The 16384-nt window shown below is 49.0% G+C and overlaps 5 protein-coding genes across 5 annotated transcripts; 1 reads left to right on the top strand and 4 right to left on the bottom strand.

The window, feature by feature from the left end:
• Positions 1 to 1592: 1592 nt before the first annotated feature.
• Positions 1593 to 4111, top strand: N7473_008941 (Low-affinity potassium transport protein; the record flags this gene model as incomplete). The annotated part of the gene is made up of 6 exons (XM_057154880.1): positions 1593 to 1862; positions 1925 to 2763; positions 2866 to 2935; positions 2996 to 3063; positions 3125 to 3338; positions 3398 to 4111. 6 exons carry the CDS (start codon positions 1593 to 1595, stop codon positions 4109 to 4111), a joined length of 2175 nt encoding a protein of 724 aa, XP_057006010.1.
• A 491-nt stretch (positions 4112 to 4602) lies between these two features.
• On the bottom strand, positions 4603 to 6051 carry N7473_008942 (uncharacterized protein; the record flags this gene model as incomplete). The annotated part of the gene is made up of 1 exon (XM_057154881.1): positions 4603 to 6051. The coding sequence occupies one exon, from the start codon at positions 6049 to 6051 to the stop codon at positions 4603 to 4605; it is 1449 nt and encodes a 482-aa protein (XP_057006011.1).
• A 1257-nt stretch (positions 6052 to 7308) lies between these two features.
• Positions 7309 to 8170, bottom strand: N7473_008943 (uncharacterized protein; the record flags this gene model as incomplete). The annotated part of the gene is made up of 3 exons (XM_057154882.1): positions 7309 to 7344; positions 7413 to 7845; positions 7974 to 8170. The coding sequence occupies 3 exons, from the start codon at positions 8168 to 8170 to the stop codon at positions 7309 to 7311; spliced, it is 666 nt and encodes a 221-aa protein (XP_057006012.1).
• A 474-nt stretch (positions 8171 to 8644) lies between these two features.
• On the bottom strand, positions 8645 to 12296 carry N7473_008944 (uncharacterized protein). Its single transcript, XM_057154883.1, is given in 5 exon segments — positions 8645 to 9689; positions 9804 to 9858; positions 10483 to 10714; positions 10729 to 11684; positions 11762 to 12296. 5 exon segments carry the CDS (start codon positions 11971 to 11973, stop codon positions 9090 to 9092), a joined length of 2055 nt encoding a protein of 684 aa, XP_057006013.1. The 5' UTR covers positions 11974 to 12296; the 3' UTR covers positions 8645 to 9089.
• A 2516-nt stretch (positions 12297 to 14812) lies between these two features.
• On the bottom strand, positions 14813 to 15363 carry N7473_008945 (putative histone h1.3.; the record flags this gene model as incomplete). Its single annotated transcript, XM_057154884.1, is given in 3 exon segments — positions 14813 to 15106; positions 15121 to 15201; positions 15265 to 15363. The coding sequence occupies 3 exon segments, from the start codon at positions 15361 to 15363 to the stop codon at positions 14813 to 14815; spliced, it is 474 nt and encodes a 157-aa protein (XP_057006014.1).
• Positions 15364 to 16384: the final 1021 nt, after the last annotated feature.

Here is a 16384-nt window from a genome sequence, read left to right on the forward strand (position 1 = left end):
TATAAGTTCGTTGTTTTCGCGTGGCAGTGCTCTTCGAAATAGCGGCAAAAGTACACGGGCACAAGTGTAGACTACCCCTATTATTGTATCATATCGTAGTACGACCGTTTATAAACGTTAATTTCTGTCGACCTATTTATTTCCCCCTACCTTCGTCCGTATTTGGAGTCTACTCTAACCCTTATCACTGAGTCTGCCTTGTCGCCGAAGTCCCTTTAACTGTGAAGGGCTGAAGCAAGACTTGATTAAATCTAACTAGGCCAACATGCTGTTTACAAAAAGCTTGGACAAGGAAAGGAGTGGAACGAGTGGAACAACGACAGAAGTAACGTGCAAGGCGGTGGCAGAACGAGGGCGTGCGGGGAAGAGGCTATGGCAAGGCCATTGTGAGAAGCGGGTCTGACCCGTGACATTAACATCATGATCGATTAGCGGAGATAATAATCGTATGATCATTTCCAGAAAATTACCAAGTAGCCAATCATGTGACTCTCTCTTACAATACGTTTCCAGGATCTGAAACTCACCAAACTAAAGCTAGACAAAGGGGCTTTTAAAATAGAGTTTGGGAAGAGAAATCGAAAGCAATAAACTACTGAAACTGATTTCGAGCACGTGTGTACCGAGTCTGGAGAAACAGAGAAGCCTCTAATAATGATATGGATGGGCTCATTTGAGTTCATGAACTAATCTCAGCGGACACAGTATGTCCCGCCTTTGGGAACCACTTATCCTGTGCTTCCTTCCACCATAGTAGACGTAAATGTCCACGTGACATTCCTGATGTCAGGACAACAGACACACGATTTGGCCCCAGGCGACATCGAATTCAGCCTTGCCGTTCTTTGGCCAATCGAACTCGACGGGATATGCAAGTGGTAGAGACCGTAGTTTCAGCTCTTTGGGGATGAACCAATAAGGCTGGATCTGAGCTCAGATTAGAGGGGTTAGCGCGGTGGTCGCGCGACGCTGGGTGATTCTCACCCGCTCTCACCCAGCTTCTCACCCTGTCTATTGCGCACTCACCCTCTCTCACCCAAGTCGCGCGACCTTAAAGCGGCGCTCACCCATTTCTCACCTGGGCGGCACCCACTTGACTATCTGCCGCAGATATGCCACACGCCAGCCAGTTAGTAGTATGGTGGGCGACCACATGCGAATCCTGGCTGTTGTATGTTTTTTTGTTTGTGTTCTTTTTTTTCTAAATTAGATAGAGTGAGTTGGTCAATCTGAAAATACCACCCGAGTTTGGCTCTAATATTATAGGTTATGGTCCATCTAGCTTCCAAGCACCCTCTGCTTAGACTAGCACACATCCAGGCTTTAAACAAAATCGCGTCACCTGACAGACATAAGCTTTGCGGGTCAACGGGTTGGCCGATTCACCGCCCGGCAGAATATGCCAGAAGCGCAGGAGATATCGAAGGTGCCCAGGGCGAGCATCCCTCTTACTCCAGGAGTCCAGCCCCGTCGCTCTAATCAGTGTGCGCGTGCTGTTTGGGGTCGCGTATTCTAGCTTTAATCAATTTGTGCTTGAATGAACTCCCACTAACATAGACCACCAGCATGAAAGCGCCCCCTTCTTCATGACAATGAGAGGACTCCACTATAAGACGCCGAGGGCCTATCTTCCCCGAGTACGGTTCCTCACAATCCATTATGTCTACTTCATTGGGCTCTCTTTCATTACTTCCGCCATCTTCTGGGGCACCTCCTCTCCTCACCAGAGTGTGCGATACATCGACTCTTTGTACCTGACTGTCAGTGCTATGACGCTCGCAGGAATGAACCCGGTGAATCTGTCTACACTCAATACATTCCAGCAAGTGCTGCTGTTCTTTCTCATAATTTCTGGATCTGCGGTAAGAGCTCGCAACGATACATTCAAATTGACTGTCCTGTCCGGAAAGCTAATGCGACGAAGATCTGGGTGTCGATCGCGATGGTCCTAGTTCGGAAACATGCATTTGAAAGAAGATTTGCCGAGATTGTCAATGCAGAGCGGCTTGAAAGAAGAGCTCATAGCCAGATTGGGTTTGGCCGCGCAATAAAGAGGCCCCGTTCTTTATCCCGGCAAAATACTATGCCTGAGGAACGTACTTGGTTTCCAGGACTCCTACCTACGTTCCGTTCTCCGAGCTGGGGAGGACCGGTTGAGCCGAACGGTAGCCTCCAAAACAGGAGTTTGGAGAAAAAGGACCCGGTCCCAGGCTCTCAGCCTAACCAGACTGATACTGGACATCTCAATCAACAACTAAATCAGGCTGCCCCGGAAGTTGGAGATGATGTTTCCGGGTCAGTGGCTCCTGATGAAGCACTACCTAATGAAGACATTCTTCGGGAGCAAACCAGTCGCACTGATAATGATGTGCATATTTCATTCGCTTCCCACTCGCGGAATAACTCGGAAAATCAGCAATCCAACACAGAACGCAGACGCATGCTTTCCCCGTACACCAATGTTCTGAATCGCGCTAATACGCTCGGCGAACTGGAACAATGCCCATCCGCCGACGGTTCTGTTGGAGGAGGTGATCTTCACTTGAACCTTCTCCACAAATTGCACCGCAATTCTACTTTTCACAATCTCACTGAAGCAGAGCGACAAAAGCTCGGCGGTGCCGAGTATCGAGCAGTATCTTTGCTGGCAATCATTGTGCCAATCTACTTTTTTCTCTGGCAGCTGCTTGGAGGCTTAGGTTTAGGAGCGTATCTCGCAAGAAACAAAGCGTCGCTGACCGAGTCCAACGGTCTGAATCCTTGGTTTGTATCATCTCAGTCCCTACTACTGTATTTGGATGCTTGAAACGCTTGATGCCAAGTTTCTGGTTTGGTGTTTTCTAATTGTAGGCCATGTTAAATCAGGTGGACCGGCTTCTTTTTTGCAATTTCTGCATTCAACAACTCTGGCATGAGTCTTCTCGATGCAAATATGGTGGGTGATTTCATTCACTTGTTTCCTCCGAAAGCCTGACATTTCTGATCACCTATCAAGGTTCCCTTTCAAACATCGACCTACATGCTCATTACGATGAGCCTCCTGATCCTAGCAGGCAACACCTGGTAAGAATACGATTCGCGTTGTCTCGTTTGAAGGTTCACTATGCTTACGATGGGCTCATAGCTACCCAATATTCTTACGATGGATATTACGTGCTATCCACCTCATGATTCCTAATCACGAATATTTCGATCAGTTCCGTGACACGCTAAACTTTCTCCTGGATCATCCACGGCGATCTTATACCACTTTGTTTCCGTCCGCCCACACTTGGTGGCTGCTACTCTCTGTGATGGTATTGAATGGCATTGATTGGGTTGCATTCGAAGTGCTCAACGCAAGTTGCTTAAATTTACCCCGTTGTACTTCTATCATCCCACTGACATCCAGCAATAGGTGGATAATCCATCAGTGGATGCCATCCCTCGGGGATCGCGTGTGTTGGATGGATTGTTCCAAGCCTTCTGTGTTCGAAGTGGAGGTTTCTACGTGGTCAACATCTCAGCGCTCCAGCTAGGGACGCAAGTCATCTATGTGGTGATGATGTATATTTCGGTCTATCCCGTTGTCATCACGATGCGACACTCCAATGTCTACGAGGAGCGGAGTCTGGGAATATACGCGGATGATCCATCCCCCAACGACGATCAGCAGAATTCGTCCTCAGATACGCCGGGAGGGCCATTCTCCAATGCCCCTACTACCGGAAGACTTTACTTCATCCGACACCAATTACGGGCGCAAATGGCATACGATCTATGGTGGATCGCGTTGGCTGTCATCATCATTTGCATCGTGGAGGCAGGCCAGTTCAGCCGTGATCCTGTCACGTTCTCAGCATTCAACATTATTTTCGAGACAGTGAGTGCTTACGGATGTGTCGGGATCAGTACGGGACTTCCAAATCAACTTTATAGTTTCTCTGGGGCCTGGCATACATTGAGCAAGCTTGTCCTTTGTGCCGTAATGATCCGAGGTCGCCATCGAGGTCTGCCAGTCGCCATTGACAAGGCGATTATGCTACCGAGCGACAAACATTTCAGAGCGGAAGAGGAAGATGCACAGATCAGGATGGAACGAACGGTGACTCGATCCCGAATGTCAATCTAGAGTTCTGAAAAACCAGGCAAATCCAACAGTTTTCACACATTTTTGACCTTGGGTTTCTGTGCCGATGGTAAACAAGAGAGAGCATGCCAAATGTCCAGTTCATAGGAAATACCCGATGAAGACCCCAAACTTTCTCTGCGCGATTCGCTTTTGATCCCATCCATGAACGCTGTTTCGTTTCAGCACGAAAGACATCTGCCTTGAAACGCCCCAACTCTAATTTACAAACTATTCTTCTCACAAGTAAAGCAAAGGACTTTACTTTTACCATATAGTCGATACTCATAGAAAGTGGTATCACAGAACTTTTAAATTCCAAGTTGCTCATGCAAATACTTCTAATGTCAATTAATAATTATAGAAAACGCCGGCTGGCTGTAAAGTGGTATCCAAGTCGTAAGAAGACGTGTCTGGACAGATCCATGCTGCCCTTCTATCCAAGGTAATCCAATTCACCAATTATATCGAAATCTATCCACCCAAATGCCTCCTTATTGAGCGCGTCCAATCTCGCCATCTTGGGCTGGCTTTTGATGGTGAGGTTGGGCCTCGGCAGGAGTGTCATTCTGAGGCTGGGCCTGGGTCTCGGTCACAGTCTCGGTATGAGGCTCGCTTGGAGTCTCAGTCTGAGTCTGGGCCGGAGTCTCGGTTTGAGCCTGTTGCTGCTCATGGGCTTGCTCGACCTCACGCTGCAGAGCGCCCGAAGCCTCGGGAATCGGCTGCAGGGTCGGTGCCTGTCCCAGGCGTTGCGGATTTGCCTGCCTCATTTGCGGGCCCGGGGCGCCTGGTGGATACACCCCATTATGTGGTGGATTGGCGAAGGGCAGAGGCGGACCCGTGGGTTGACCACGGTTGTTGCCTGGCTTCTTGCTCACACGCTCAGGGGCAGGGCCCAGGATAGTCGGGTATGAGTACCGGAAACCCCATTTTAAGAAAAGAGTGAACTTGTTCCACGCGGTCAATTTCTTCCAGCGGCTTTGCAGTACGGCAGCGTCGTGGGCGTTACGCGAGCGATAGCCCTTGCGCAGACAGCACAGGCAGAACAGCGTGAGTGGCATGATTGTCAAGGCCCAGCAGACTGGCATTCCGCGCCGTGTCTGCCAGCCGGTCATGAGACGGCGGAACCGGATCCAGGCTTCCAAAATGCCTAGCAAGAACCATAGTCCGATCCAGCCCAGCACACAGATGAGGAGGATGGCGAGTGGAGAGATGGCAAGTCCGCCGTAGTAGTCGTCGTTGTAGTAGCTGTCAGGGTAGTTGTAGTACGTGGAATCGCTATTTTGATAGCGACACTTCTTGTCGCTGTAATCGTACAATGTCGACGGGACGTAACGGTCACTCAGCGAGCTCAACGATCTAGTGGGCACTTGTGTTGGCTCAACATAGATGTACTTGTACACGTAGGTTGATGACCTGAAGCCCTCGGCATTGTACACGCTATACGAGGTCGAGACAGCGGTGCTGGGGAGGAGTCGATCGAAAGTGTAGTCTGACGGGGGCGTGACTGTAGCAGCGGTGGTCGTTGTCCATTGCGTAGAGCAGGCAGTTGGTGCAGAATAGGTCAAGTTGACGACCCAGATGATAGACGTCCATGCGCTGTCCACGTAATTGTACACCGCGCTGTAGGGCACTGGTTTACCCACTCCGCCAGACGGATAGAGCTTTTCAACGATGGTTACCTCGTCGGCATAGTAATCTGAATTGACGACGACATTGGTCTGGATAGCGTCCGGTAACGAAGTTGCGGTCGGGATGATCTCCTGATAAGTAGTGGTGGTAATGATCGACCATCGATGCTTGGAAGTGTCGTAATCGCCATACGCCTCCTCTGGAACAGCCTGGTAATAGTCGGTCACGATCCAGGGAGCGCCAAGAACGAATGGAGTTAGATAAGTCAAAACGAGTGACAAAACGTATAAAAACGAGTGTGAGGGCGCCATTGCGAATGGGCCTGAAAGTTGGAAACTGCGACTGCAACAGCGACTGCGACGTGACACCCCTACGACGAGAAAAACCTGGATGCGGCTCTGGTCATGGGGACTGGCTTTAAGAGAAATCCATCAGCGCCTCTTCCTTGCCATTTTGTCGGACTCTGCTTTGGCGAGGCCTTAGTTTGCCATTTGGGGGCCATGAAAAGCGCCTCAAAGCCCATTCAGGGACCAGGTGGAAATTGCCTCCCGACCGAACGCAGGGTAAATCCCGGAGTCGCCGCGGTGCGATTGGTCGGACATGCTGAATCTCAAGGGTCCGAGGAGGCTAAGGAGAGAGGCTAGCGGTGCTTAGCGTGGTTTAGTAGTGGCTAGTGTTGGGCTTAGTCCCAATTCGGGAGTTGTGCTGGTTGGCGCCGGTGATGACTGGCTCGCTTATTGTGGCTTCCATTGCAAAAATAGCCTGGCGAGAGAGAAAAGATCCAAGGAGTTCGACAAAAGAAGACTGTGTTGCATGAACGAGGTGAATGTGATGGAGAAAAATTTTCATCGGAAGCAGTAACCTGTGACTTGTGACTTGTGACCTGGGATCAGCTGACTGACGATGTTTTTGGTGTGTTTCGCCTCGTAAAACATCAGAAGCAACATGAATCAAAGCGGAACAAGCCGAAGAAAACCGGCGATTCTCGTGGTCCAGTGAGATCCCAGATCTCTGTCACTGCCGCACTGGTGGGGCTAATCTCCTTGAGCCTCGAATGTGTAGTGAACTTCTCCAGTGCAACATTATAGTCTCGCGATGCATAGTAATGCAGCTAGGGTTAATATAGAGAAGAGACCTCTATATTCAATAGTCATCGCAACTGCAAGACTGGTTCAATTAACTTCATTGGGCTTCTAACTCTTCTCAAGATCAAATCTAATCCCGTTCGACGGTATAGAGGTGATCTTCAACTGGAGTTGTTGATCTACCCACTGAATTGGTCTCCACATAGATCTACAGTATGCGTTCTGTCAAGCCCTCTTAAGGCATCCTATTCCCGGCCAGAATCTTGCAATGGTTCTCGAAATTCCATGCTATCATAATCTCTGTCAAGAAACTCTAAATATCTTCGAATCCGAATGTCGTTCTTTGATAGAGGCTTACTAGTTAGGTTGACCCCTGCTGGATACGATGTTTACTTGCAGAACTTCTGTATAGTGGATGCTCTAAATATCATACAAAGCCAATTTCATACCAGTCGGCATCACAATCGTATCATGTTTCCGAAGCTAGGCACTCGTTTTCGACTTTGACATCAATTCGTGCTAATAAGTTAAGTCAACCAAACATAAGGAATTTATCAACCTTGAACTCCTCAGCTGGCCATACATACTTCATCACCTCGATCACCAGGACCAGTCTTCATCTTCATCTTCCTCTTCAGCTGGCGCTGGATCCGTAATGTTTTCAAGTCTCCACCCAAGTCTCTCCTTCTCCGACTCCAAAAACCGATCCTGTTGTAGCGGTGCCCTTTCGCGGGACAATTCCGTCTCCTAACCCTCACAACAATCTCCCGAAGCGATGGGATAGGTCGAAATAGGACATCTGTCCATTCCAGAAGTTCTCTGATGTCATCCTCCGAGTTGTGTCCAGGCTTGAGCCTCTGATCCAGAGCTTGAGAACGATAAGGAGATGTCATGAGAGTTTTCAAGTTCGTACAGTGCTTTTGCTTCTGTTTGAGTGTTTCATGGATACCGTCGATATGCCCACCTGGCAGAGGTTCCCCCTGAGTGTATCGGAACTGAACCATAACATGCTCTCTCTGGCTGACGCTGTCATAGCCAATCCTTTCAAAGATCCGGGATGTCCAGGGCCGCCACACCAGGCAAAGTTGAAAGGATTCTGGCTGAAGAAGAGGGATTTTGCTTTTTTGCTGATTGTTTTGCTCACGTACAAGAGGTTGAGATCAAGAATGTGTAGCTCGTCAAATGTGCGTATTAGCCACCAGTCGTATAGAGTACGTTGTCTCAGATCATAGCAAGGAATGACGAATTCTTTGAAGCCAAGGTTTATAGCGCCTGGCTTCAATAGGACATAGCCATAGATCTTGTTGCGGATTCCCCCCGGGAGCTCGAGGAAGCTAGTTGGCATCTTGAAACCCAAGTTCAAGGATTGTAGATCAATGTCAAGTTGATTTGAAGGCCAGAAGTGAGAAGCAGAAGTTCTTGGGTATAAGTGACTGCTGATGGGATCCTCCATGTTTGCTTTCTTGACTCAGTGGTTGTAATAGCATATCTTTAAGTAGAAGGAGATTTCCTCGGATCTTCGTGGTAATAGTTAAATACAATCAACACTTTCTGTATCAGAACTTAATTTACTAAAGCTCTGGTATTATTCCAGCGATCTCTTGAAGATACCATGGTATGTTGTTCCAAGCACGATGAGAGTGTGATTTGTCCCAGAGTAAAGGTTCCATCACGATATAGACATTGACTGTCAATGAATGGAAGGAATACTGTCCATCTAAGACATCATGATATGTTGCTACAAACACCACAAGAGTGTGACGTCTCCCGGAGCTGGGGTTCCATCATGGTATAAACATAATGTGATCTATAGAATACTGTCTATGCTAGTGTGAAGTACGTCTACCCAGGTATTCTCAATAATTTCAGTATCTAGATTTGTAGAGCATGATATGAGAAAACCCTCGTCAAATAGACGTAACCCTCCATTTACAAACGCCTCAAACATACACAATCAACGCAAGACAAGCACAAGCCCAAGGCAAATGAAAATAATCGAATGAGCTCAAGCAAAGAACCAAGACAAAAGTAGAATAACAGGGGCCAAACCCACTCCTAAACGCAGAAACCGTAACGTCGTGATATAGCCTTAGTCCGGACTGGGTGGACTATGACTCAAGGCGAGACAGGACAAGACAAGGGATGGAGGGGATCATCCTTCTTGGGTATCACCCAGTATAAACAGAACAGAACGGGCTAGTTTCCAAGCAAAGCATGCAAAAGACAGAGACAAGAATCAAAAACCCTCATCTCATCCCCCCCACCTAATTAGCAGCCCTCAGCGCCCTCAACCTCGCCCCAAGCCCATCCTCTACCTCCCCAGGAACTCCCTCTGACACTTTTGGCTCTTGAACCCTCCCCTCAGGAACCTTCCCCGCCTCATCTTCAAGCGCCATCCTCCACTCAACCCCCGCATCATCCGCCAACTGGCCCATCAAAGCATCAACCTCCCCCTCCCCCTCCGCCCCATACTCCGCCATACTAATGCCAGCCGCAACATCCTCAATAGCGGCGCCCGCAATCTTAAAGTCCTCACTCCTGGCCAAAAAGTTATTCGCATGCGCCACAAGACTCTCAAGATTCACACTCTTGCTCGCAGCGTCCAGGCCTCGCGATGCAAGCGCGAGAGTCCGCGATGTATCGCGCGTGCTTTGAGCGGCTTTGAGTTCGTTGATGATTACGTCTGCGCGGGCGGCTTCGGCTCTTAGAGTGACTTGGCGCCTTTTTTCGCGGACGGCGGAGGAGGCGTGGATGCGGGCGATTTGGAATTCGCGGGCTTTCATTGCGCGGTCGGCTTTTGCTTTTTCGGATTTGAATGTTGCTTCGGCGCGGGAGGCTTCTTTTTTGAGGCGGTTTGAGTGGAGCTATACACTCGAGTCAGTGGATGAGGACTGGATGTTGGGTGTTGGGTGAGAGGGCGGGTAGAGTGTGGTATGGTATGGATGGAGTGCGGGGAGAGATGGGCAGACTGGACGGACCTTGACATTTGTGCGAGCTTCGAAGATGGGATCTCTGCGGACCATGGTGGATAGACTAGTGCAATGTAATGCACTTGTATTATGTTATGAAAGAGACTGTGGGTGTGTGTTGTCGAGGGGAAGGAGAAAGAAAGTTGGAAGTTGTTGTGGCTGAGGTGGAGGAGGATTCGGCGCAAAGAGATGACCGGAGAAAGAGACACACACAGAGAGAGAGAGAGAGGGGTGGCAAACGTCACTGACCGCATTCAGTTGTTAGCGCGGATATTGAACCACCCACGTAAATAGAGAACAGTGGTGGTTGAAGAAAAGAAATGGAATAGAGAGTTATAATTATTTAATAGACATTTTACATGGTTTTATTCAGGATAGGTGACTGTATTTTGAATCAACTGTTACTTCGTCTGACTGGAGTTAGGCTGCCAAATTGCCATCCCCGTGCCCACCTTCTACATACATCTACCGAGATACACTCACGACTACTATTAATAAGAAGTCGTCTACTATGGAGATGAACACATATCAAGATAGCTAGAAGCTGAGCCAGTCAATTTATTTTGAATCTGGATGATTTGAAAGGTGGGAACTAGTTATACAGCCAAAAAAGAGGATCCCTAAATCCCAAGGTTCTCCTAAGGAAATGTCCCCCGAACCAGCAAACTATCCTATCATAGCTGCTTACCCAAAAGCACCGACGACATAGTCTCGCCCGTACCCGTTGATGACGAACTCCAGGAACTCCGTGTACTCCGTTGATGTTGATGTTGATGAGATGGACCCATCTTTCCGTAACTGCGTCGTCGGCCAGAAGAAGAGACCCGAGATTGTATCTTGCCAATCCCGGCCCCTTTCACAGTCGACATAGATAATGATGATGATGAAGCTACTCCCATAGCTCGCCCGCGTCGTCGCGACTGGCTGGTGATACTATCGATTGCCCAGGCCATAGTCAACAAGGACATCCAAGTCGATCGACCCTCCGACGTGGCCGACACCGTCCCCTGCGGGCTGAAGATCTGCTCCCTAACCGCTAGCTGCAATGCTCTGCCCGTCGCATCGCGAAGTGGACGCGCCAAGGCTGGGCTGCATGCTAGCAGTCGAGTGAGAAGTCTCATCCGAAAGGACGGGCCGGTCACCGTCGAGGGTGACAGACTCGGGGTCGAAATCAACCAATGAATCAAAGGGAAATGCTGATAGATCTCCGCCGTCGAGAGTGCCAAAGGCGAACCCGTCTTCAGGGAATGAAGAATGCGGAGCAGTGGGAATGTCACTGTGGAAGAGGCGACGGAAGTCATCGTCAGAAAGAGGAGCTGCAACGTCGTTGCTAGAGTGAACTGGAAGTTCGAGGTCGAAGAGAGGGAGAGCGCCTGCTCCTTCGAGGCCGCCGACGGACACTGCAGGTCTGGGGAGCACAACATCGCGGCAGGATGTTGTGTCACGTCGGTGGTGGCCTCAGCCAGAGTGGAGGGCTTGAGGGTGGGTGAGTAGTCGAGGGTGATGGTGGATGGGGTGGGGAAAGGGATTCGCTCCATTTGGAGTTCTTCGCCTTCTTGTTTGAAGAGAGTAGGAGTGAGAGTAGGGGAGGTAGTGGTGGCGGAGGAGTTGGGGACCGGAGAGCCGGCCTTGACGGGAGTGCTGCTACGAGAGCCGCGCACCTCCGCAGAGAGCTGAGCGACCTGTTGAGACAGGCGGGTGTTCTCGGCTTCCATCTGCTGAAGGCGCTGTAGGAGGAATTGATTTTGTTGCTCCATGCGGATCTTCTCGGTTTCCAGCTTCTCCATTTCAAGGCGCTTGCGCTCACGGGATGTTTGAGCGGCCGCGCGGTTTCGAAGAACACGCTCGATGCGACGCTGCTCCTTTTCATCTTCGGTCTTGGCTCGTTTCCTGATGGAGGGGGTGAAGTGTTAGAACAAAGCTCACTCGCTGGACATAGCACTTGCTGAGGGATACTTGGTACATACCTTGGAGGAAGGTTGGTCTTGGGCACTGGTAGTTCCTGACCCCAGGACTTTCTCTTCTTCGTGGGCTTCTTCTCGTCTTCCTTCATGTCGTCGTCCACCGGTTCCGGAGAATCCAATGACGTATCTGAAGGAGAGATAGTCAAAGGCATCTCGGGTTCCGGGGATGCGGAGAGAGACTCCAAGTCACGGAGTGACGTTGTCTCTGCCATCATGGATATGTGTGTATTGTGTATGTGGTGGTTGGATGGTAGGATATTATCGAGTTGTATATCGAGGAGAGTAGATGGCCGGTGCCGTCAAGTGATGATGGTGTGTAGAGAGCGGGGACTTGATTGTTCAAAGTAGGATGTGCTTCTCTGGTTGCCTGGAATCAAGGCCACGCTGTCATCACGGTCGGGCACCGTCAATCTGCCTCCAGATGAATCGAGACAGAGGAAGGAATGACTCAGCGAAGGTAGAGGACAGATGGTCCTTTGGGGTTGGGCTGTTGGGGGAGGGACAAAGAGTGGGCGAGTGGCGTGTTTAAGTAGAGGCCAGCGTGGTCAAATGGAGGGAGAAGAGGGACAGGGAGAGAGGACAGTGGTAGGGGTTCCAGGGATGGGGGCCTGGGTCTAAAGGTACTTGGACGGTACTTCTGGTTCCATACATTCTTCTATGGTACCTGAAGTACCTGGGAAGGGGCCAAGTTGATTTTCCCATTCTGGAGGGGCGGAGTCGTCAGCCCCGGGGCCGTCAGCTTACAAAGTCAATACCAAAATTACCACTCTGACATTTACCCCTCCAGTCAGAATGCCTGTAGGAGTGTATTAATACAGTAAATCAGCCCCTGCGCCCCTGGATTCCACGGCTCATCCGTTTCACCGTAGACCAACAAAGTACAGTTCTGTACGGAGTACTCCATGCTGTAACTATGAATAGCCACTGACTACGACATGCACCACTCCTGTTGTCTCTGGACCCCAAGCCTAAGGCCCCCAACTGCAGTCTATATCTACTGCGCATTACGGGCCAAAAAGCAATTCCAATCTATATGTACAGTCAAGTTGATGATCCTCTCTCTAATGATCTATCCATTTCACATGTCCTCTGTACACTTGAAAATGGTCACACAATCAATGGCAATTGCCTCTTGTCCCACCGGACATTACCACCCCCTCCCCTCCCCTCCCCTTCCAACACGGAGTCATCCTTCCCGACAATCCGCCACGTCCGTCTGGAACAATGGTGGACCCCGCTAAGAACCCAGTCTCAAGCGTCTGTCGCAACTGTGGAGAGCAGATCGCGCACACTGTGGATTGGATGTTGGTCCCTGCACAAAAGCCTCGTCCAGGTTGGAGACAGAGGGCCCCAATCAAGGTGAATAACCAACTGGAATTACACTCGCCACCAGCCGTTAATTCTCCGGGAATTACTCTCTCTCCCCTGCCCCTTGGAGATGCATCATGCACGCTTAACTCCACTACTACACTCCATACGGAGTTTGGTGTTGGAATGGTATTTCCAGGGGCAGGGGCTAGCCCCCTCCCCTCGGACATTAACCTGCAGTACAGTACTGCATTCACATTGGCCCTTGACCCTGGCTGAAGAATTCCACTCTTCAATCCTACCGAAGACTGTCGAAGAACGCAGAACACGGTAGATTTCGACAGTTTCGACACTGGACTGTAGTTAGTTAAACCCTCTACTGTATAACTACTGTAAGTATCATGATAGACTGTGGACCATCCATCCGAATCCCTAACATGTGCGTTCACCCCGCGGTCGCATTGGCGAAACTCAGTCCCCGCCGGAGTCCGCGTCCAAGAAGGGGTGGCCCACAAAGACCGTACTAAGTATGTACTCCGTACTGAGTATGGACTAAGAATTTGGATCCTCCTTGGTAACAATTACTAAGGAATTACACGAGATGACTCCCGAACAATCCGGGGCTCTCCTATAGGTGCAAACACTGAAACAGACTACAACTTTGATTACATACGGAGTTGTAGATAGTTCTTAGTTCTCGGCTAATGTCAAGTGTAGCGTGGCAGATGTGCAAAGTTAATTAATCCTTCTAACCGTTTCAATGGCGGGGTAATTTAGCGTAGGAACCATGAACCATGAACCATCCTTTCATTTTCATCCAGGAGTCGCGGATTGACGGAGGTTCAATTTGTAAGAACTTGTGTCTAAGCGACTTTTTGAGCTCTCTCGGCGTTTGTGTTTGAAACCCCGGAAAATAGAGAGAACTTGGCAAGAAATGGTCACTGTTGTCGGACGATTTCCCCATGTTGATCCTCCACAATATCATGTTCATATCGTGAAACCGAATATCACCCATAATGATAAAGGCTAAAAAAGCTGTGGGTTTTTGGCTGTTCTCACGTGTTTTTCATATTTTCGGTTGAACCGGAACAAAGAAGACATAGCAACAATGCGTCGATTTGCGTTCTCACGGTTTTTGATGTTATCGTTCAAACCGGAAACCAAAACGACATGGCGAAAAAGCATCGAAACGGCTGCGATCTTTCGTTGCAACGGTTTTTTGATGTTGCCGTTTGAACCAAAAACCGACAAAGCATAGCGAAGAAGCATCAGCCGTATTGATGATAGCTTAACATCTGCACTTTTTTTCGTTTTGATGTTTTGACGTTTTCTTTTCGCGGTTTTTTTCGGTTTTTTGATATTGTTTGTTTGAACCAGAAACCCAGAAACATAGCCAGGAAGCCACCTTTAATGACGAGGGCTCAGCGACGTCTGCACTTTTTTTTGTTTCACGTGTTTTTGATGTTCGCGTTCAAACCAGAAACCAAAATGACATAGCGAAAAATCGTTGGTTTTGTTCTCACGGTTTTCCGATGCTCTCTCCCAAACCGGAGACCCAGAAAATATAGCTGCAAAGCATAGATTTTCGTTGTAACGAATTTTGGTGTTTCCCGACCAGAAAAGCAATAAACCAAGCATAGAACTCCAACCCGCACCTATCCCTCGGTCCATCTCTCATTGAGAAGTCGAGCCCTAACCACCGAGGGGGGATTAGCCCCAGCGGCTAGGACTCAACCTGCTGGGCGACTAAGCCTCAGCAACGGCCGTACCAGCCCCATCGTCCTCATCAGCCTTGCCGTCCTTATCACCCTCATCCATCTCGCAAGCCTTGTGCTTTCGTGGGACAGCGGTGCGTCGGACCTTGCGCGGCTTCTTGGGAGCTTTGCCCTCGTCAGCAGTGGTGGAGGGACCGGAGGCAGCAGGATCGGCAGAGGCATCGGGGTTCGAGGGGCCAGCATCGGTAATCTCTTGGACAGCATCCGCGGAAGCAGATGCTGTGCGTCGAGAATATGGCTTGCGGCCGGGATCTATGCCAGTCGCCTTGATCAGCTTACGGCGAGTGCAGCCGTAATGACTTTGGCTGAGACGACTGTATATCCCAGCTCACTTGCCAGCTTCTCGAAGTTGACAGGATTCTGCCGAAAAGTCAGCAATAAGTAACGAAAATGTGAAGGGGTAGGGAGGTAAAAGGGACTTACCCGGCCGTCGTGGGTGGCGTAGAGGATGCTGTAGAGTAGCACCCTCTGTTCAGGCTCGGTCAAGCCCAGGAACTTGCCGTAGCCATGGGTGCGGGCCATGACTGTGATGGTGGGTTAGGGGAAGAGTTTTATGTATGAAAAAGGGAATGGAGAAGGAGAGGGGGAGGATGGGAGATGGGAGATAGAGATGAGGGAGGGTATATGTAGGAAGATGGGGATGTGTGAATGTGTGAGTGAGTCAAGGTGGTGATGTGAGTGTGGGCAAGTGGTTGCTGGCAGGCAAAACTTGGATGTAGAAGATATGAGAAAAGGAAAGATTAGGCAGGAGTAAAAAGCGAATTTAAATGAATGGGTCAAAAATGGAAGATGAACGAAAAATTCGTTTTCATAGAACCACAACGTACCTCGTCACCATCTGCTATGGCAGAGCATGTGTTGGAAAGGTTTAGAGACTTCCTGTTTGGGAAATATATACTTCGGTAAATTCATTCGGGTATGTTAAACAACATTTGCCTAGCAAACCAGCCTATGTACAGCCATGCCAGGCACTCTAGCCCCATGAAAAAAAGTATCTGGCCTCACTACGACACAAAAAGTCCTACCTTAACTAATCACCACAATATACACACCATAGGCCTTTTTCTTTTATTCTACACTAGTTCCTTGGTTTTCTCATTTTTACCACACAAAGAATAAGCTATTTTGCCGCATTTAGAATCAGTTTCGTTAATATTCTAATTCTAAAGTGAGAGATATTTTCCTATATTCTCCAGCAACTTTACTTCCTAGGGAACGAGATTGGGGTTCCGAAAATTTCAAACTATGATGAATTTTCAAAATCATCTTTGCCGTCACGAGTTAAAAGATAGATCGCAGAAATAGTATTTATACTATCAAGAAGGACGACGGTTCGAAAGCCATTAGAAGACATTTAGAAAGACATTTAGAAAGACATTTAGAAAGACATTTAGAAAAATGTCTAGAAAGATATTTAGAAAGACATCTAGAAAGACATCTTTAAAAGATATCTCGAAGGACATCTAGAGAGACATTCAGAAAGATCCTTCGAATAAGAGTAATTGAAGCACTATTGTATAATTTTTGATAAAAGCTACCATGA

The sequence above is a fragment of the Penicillium subrubescens genome, assembly GCF_028828155.1.
Source record: "Penicillium subrubescens strain IBT 31985 chromosome Unknown utg000006l_segment0_segment0, whole genome shotgun sequence".
NCBI classification, from domain to species: Eukaryota; Fungi; Ascomycota; class Eurotiomycetes; order Eurotiales; family Aspergillaceae; genus Penicillium; species Penicillium subrubescens.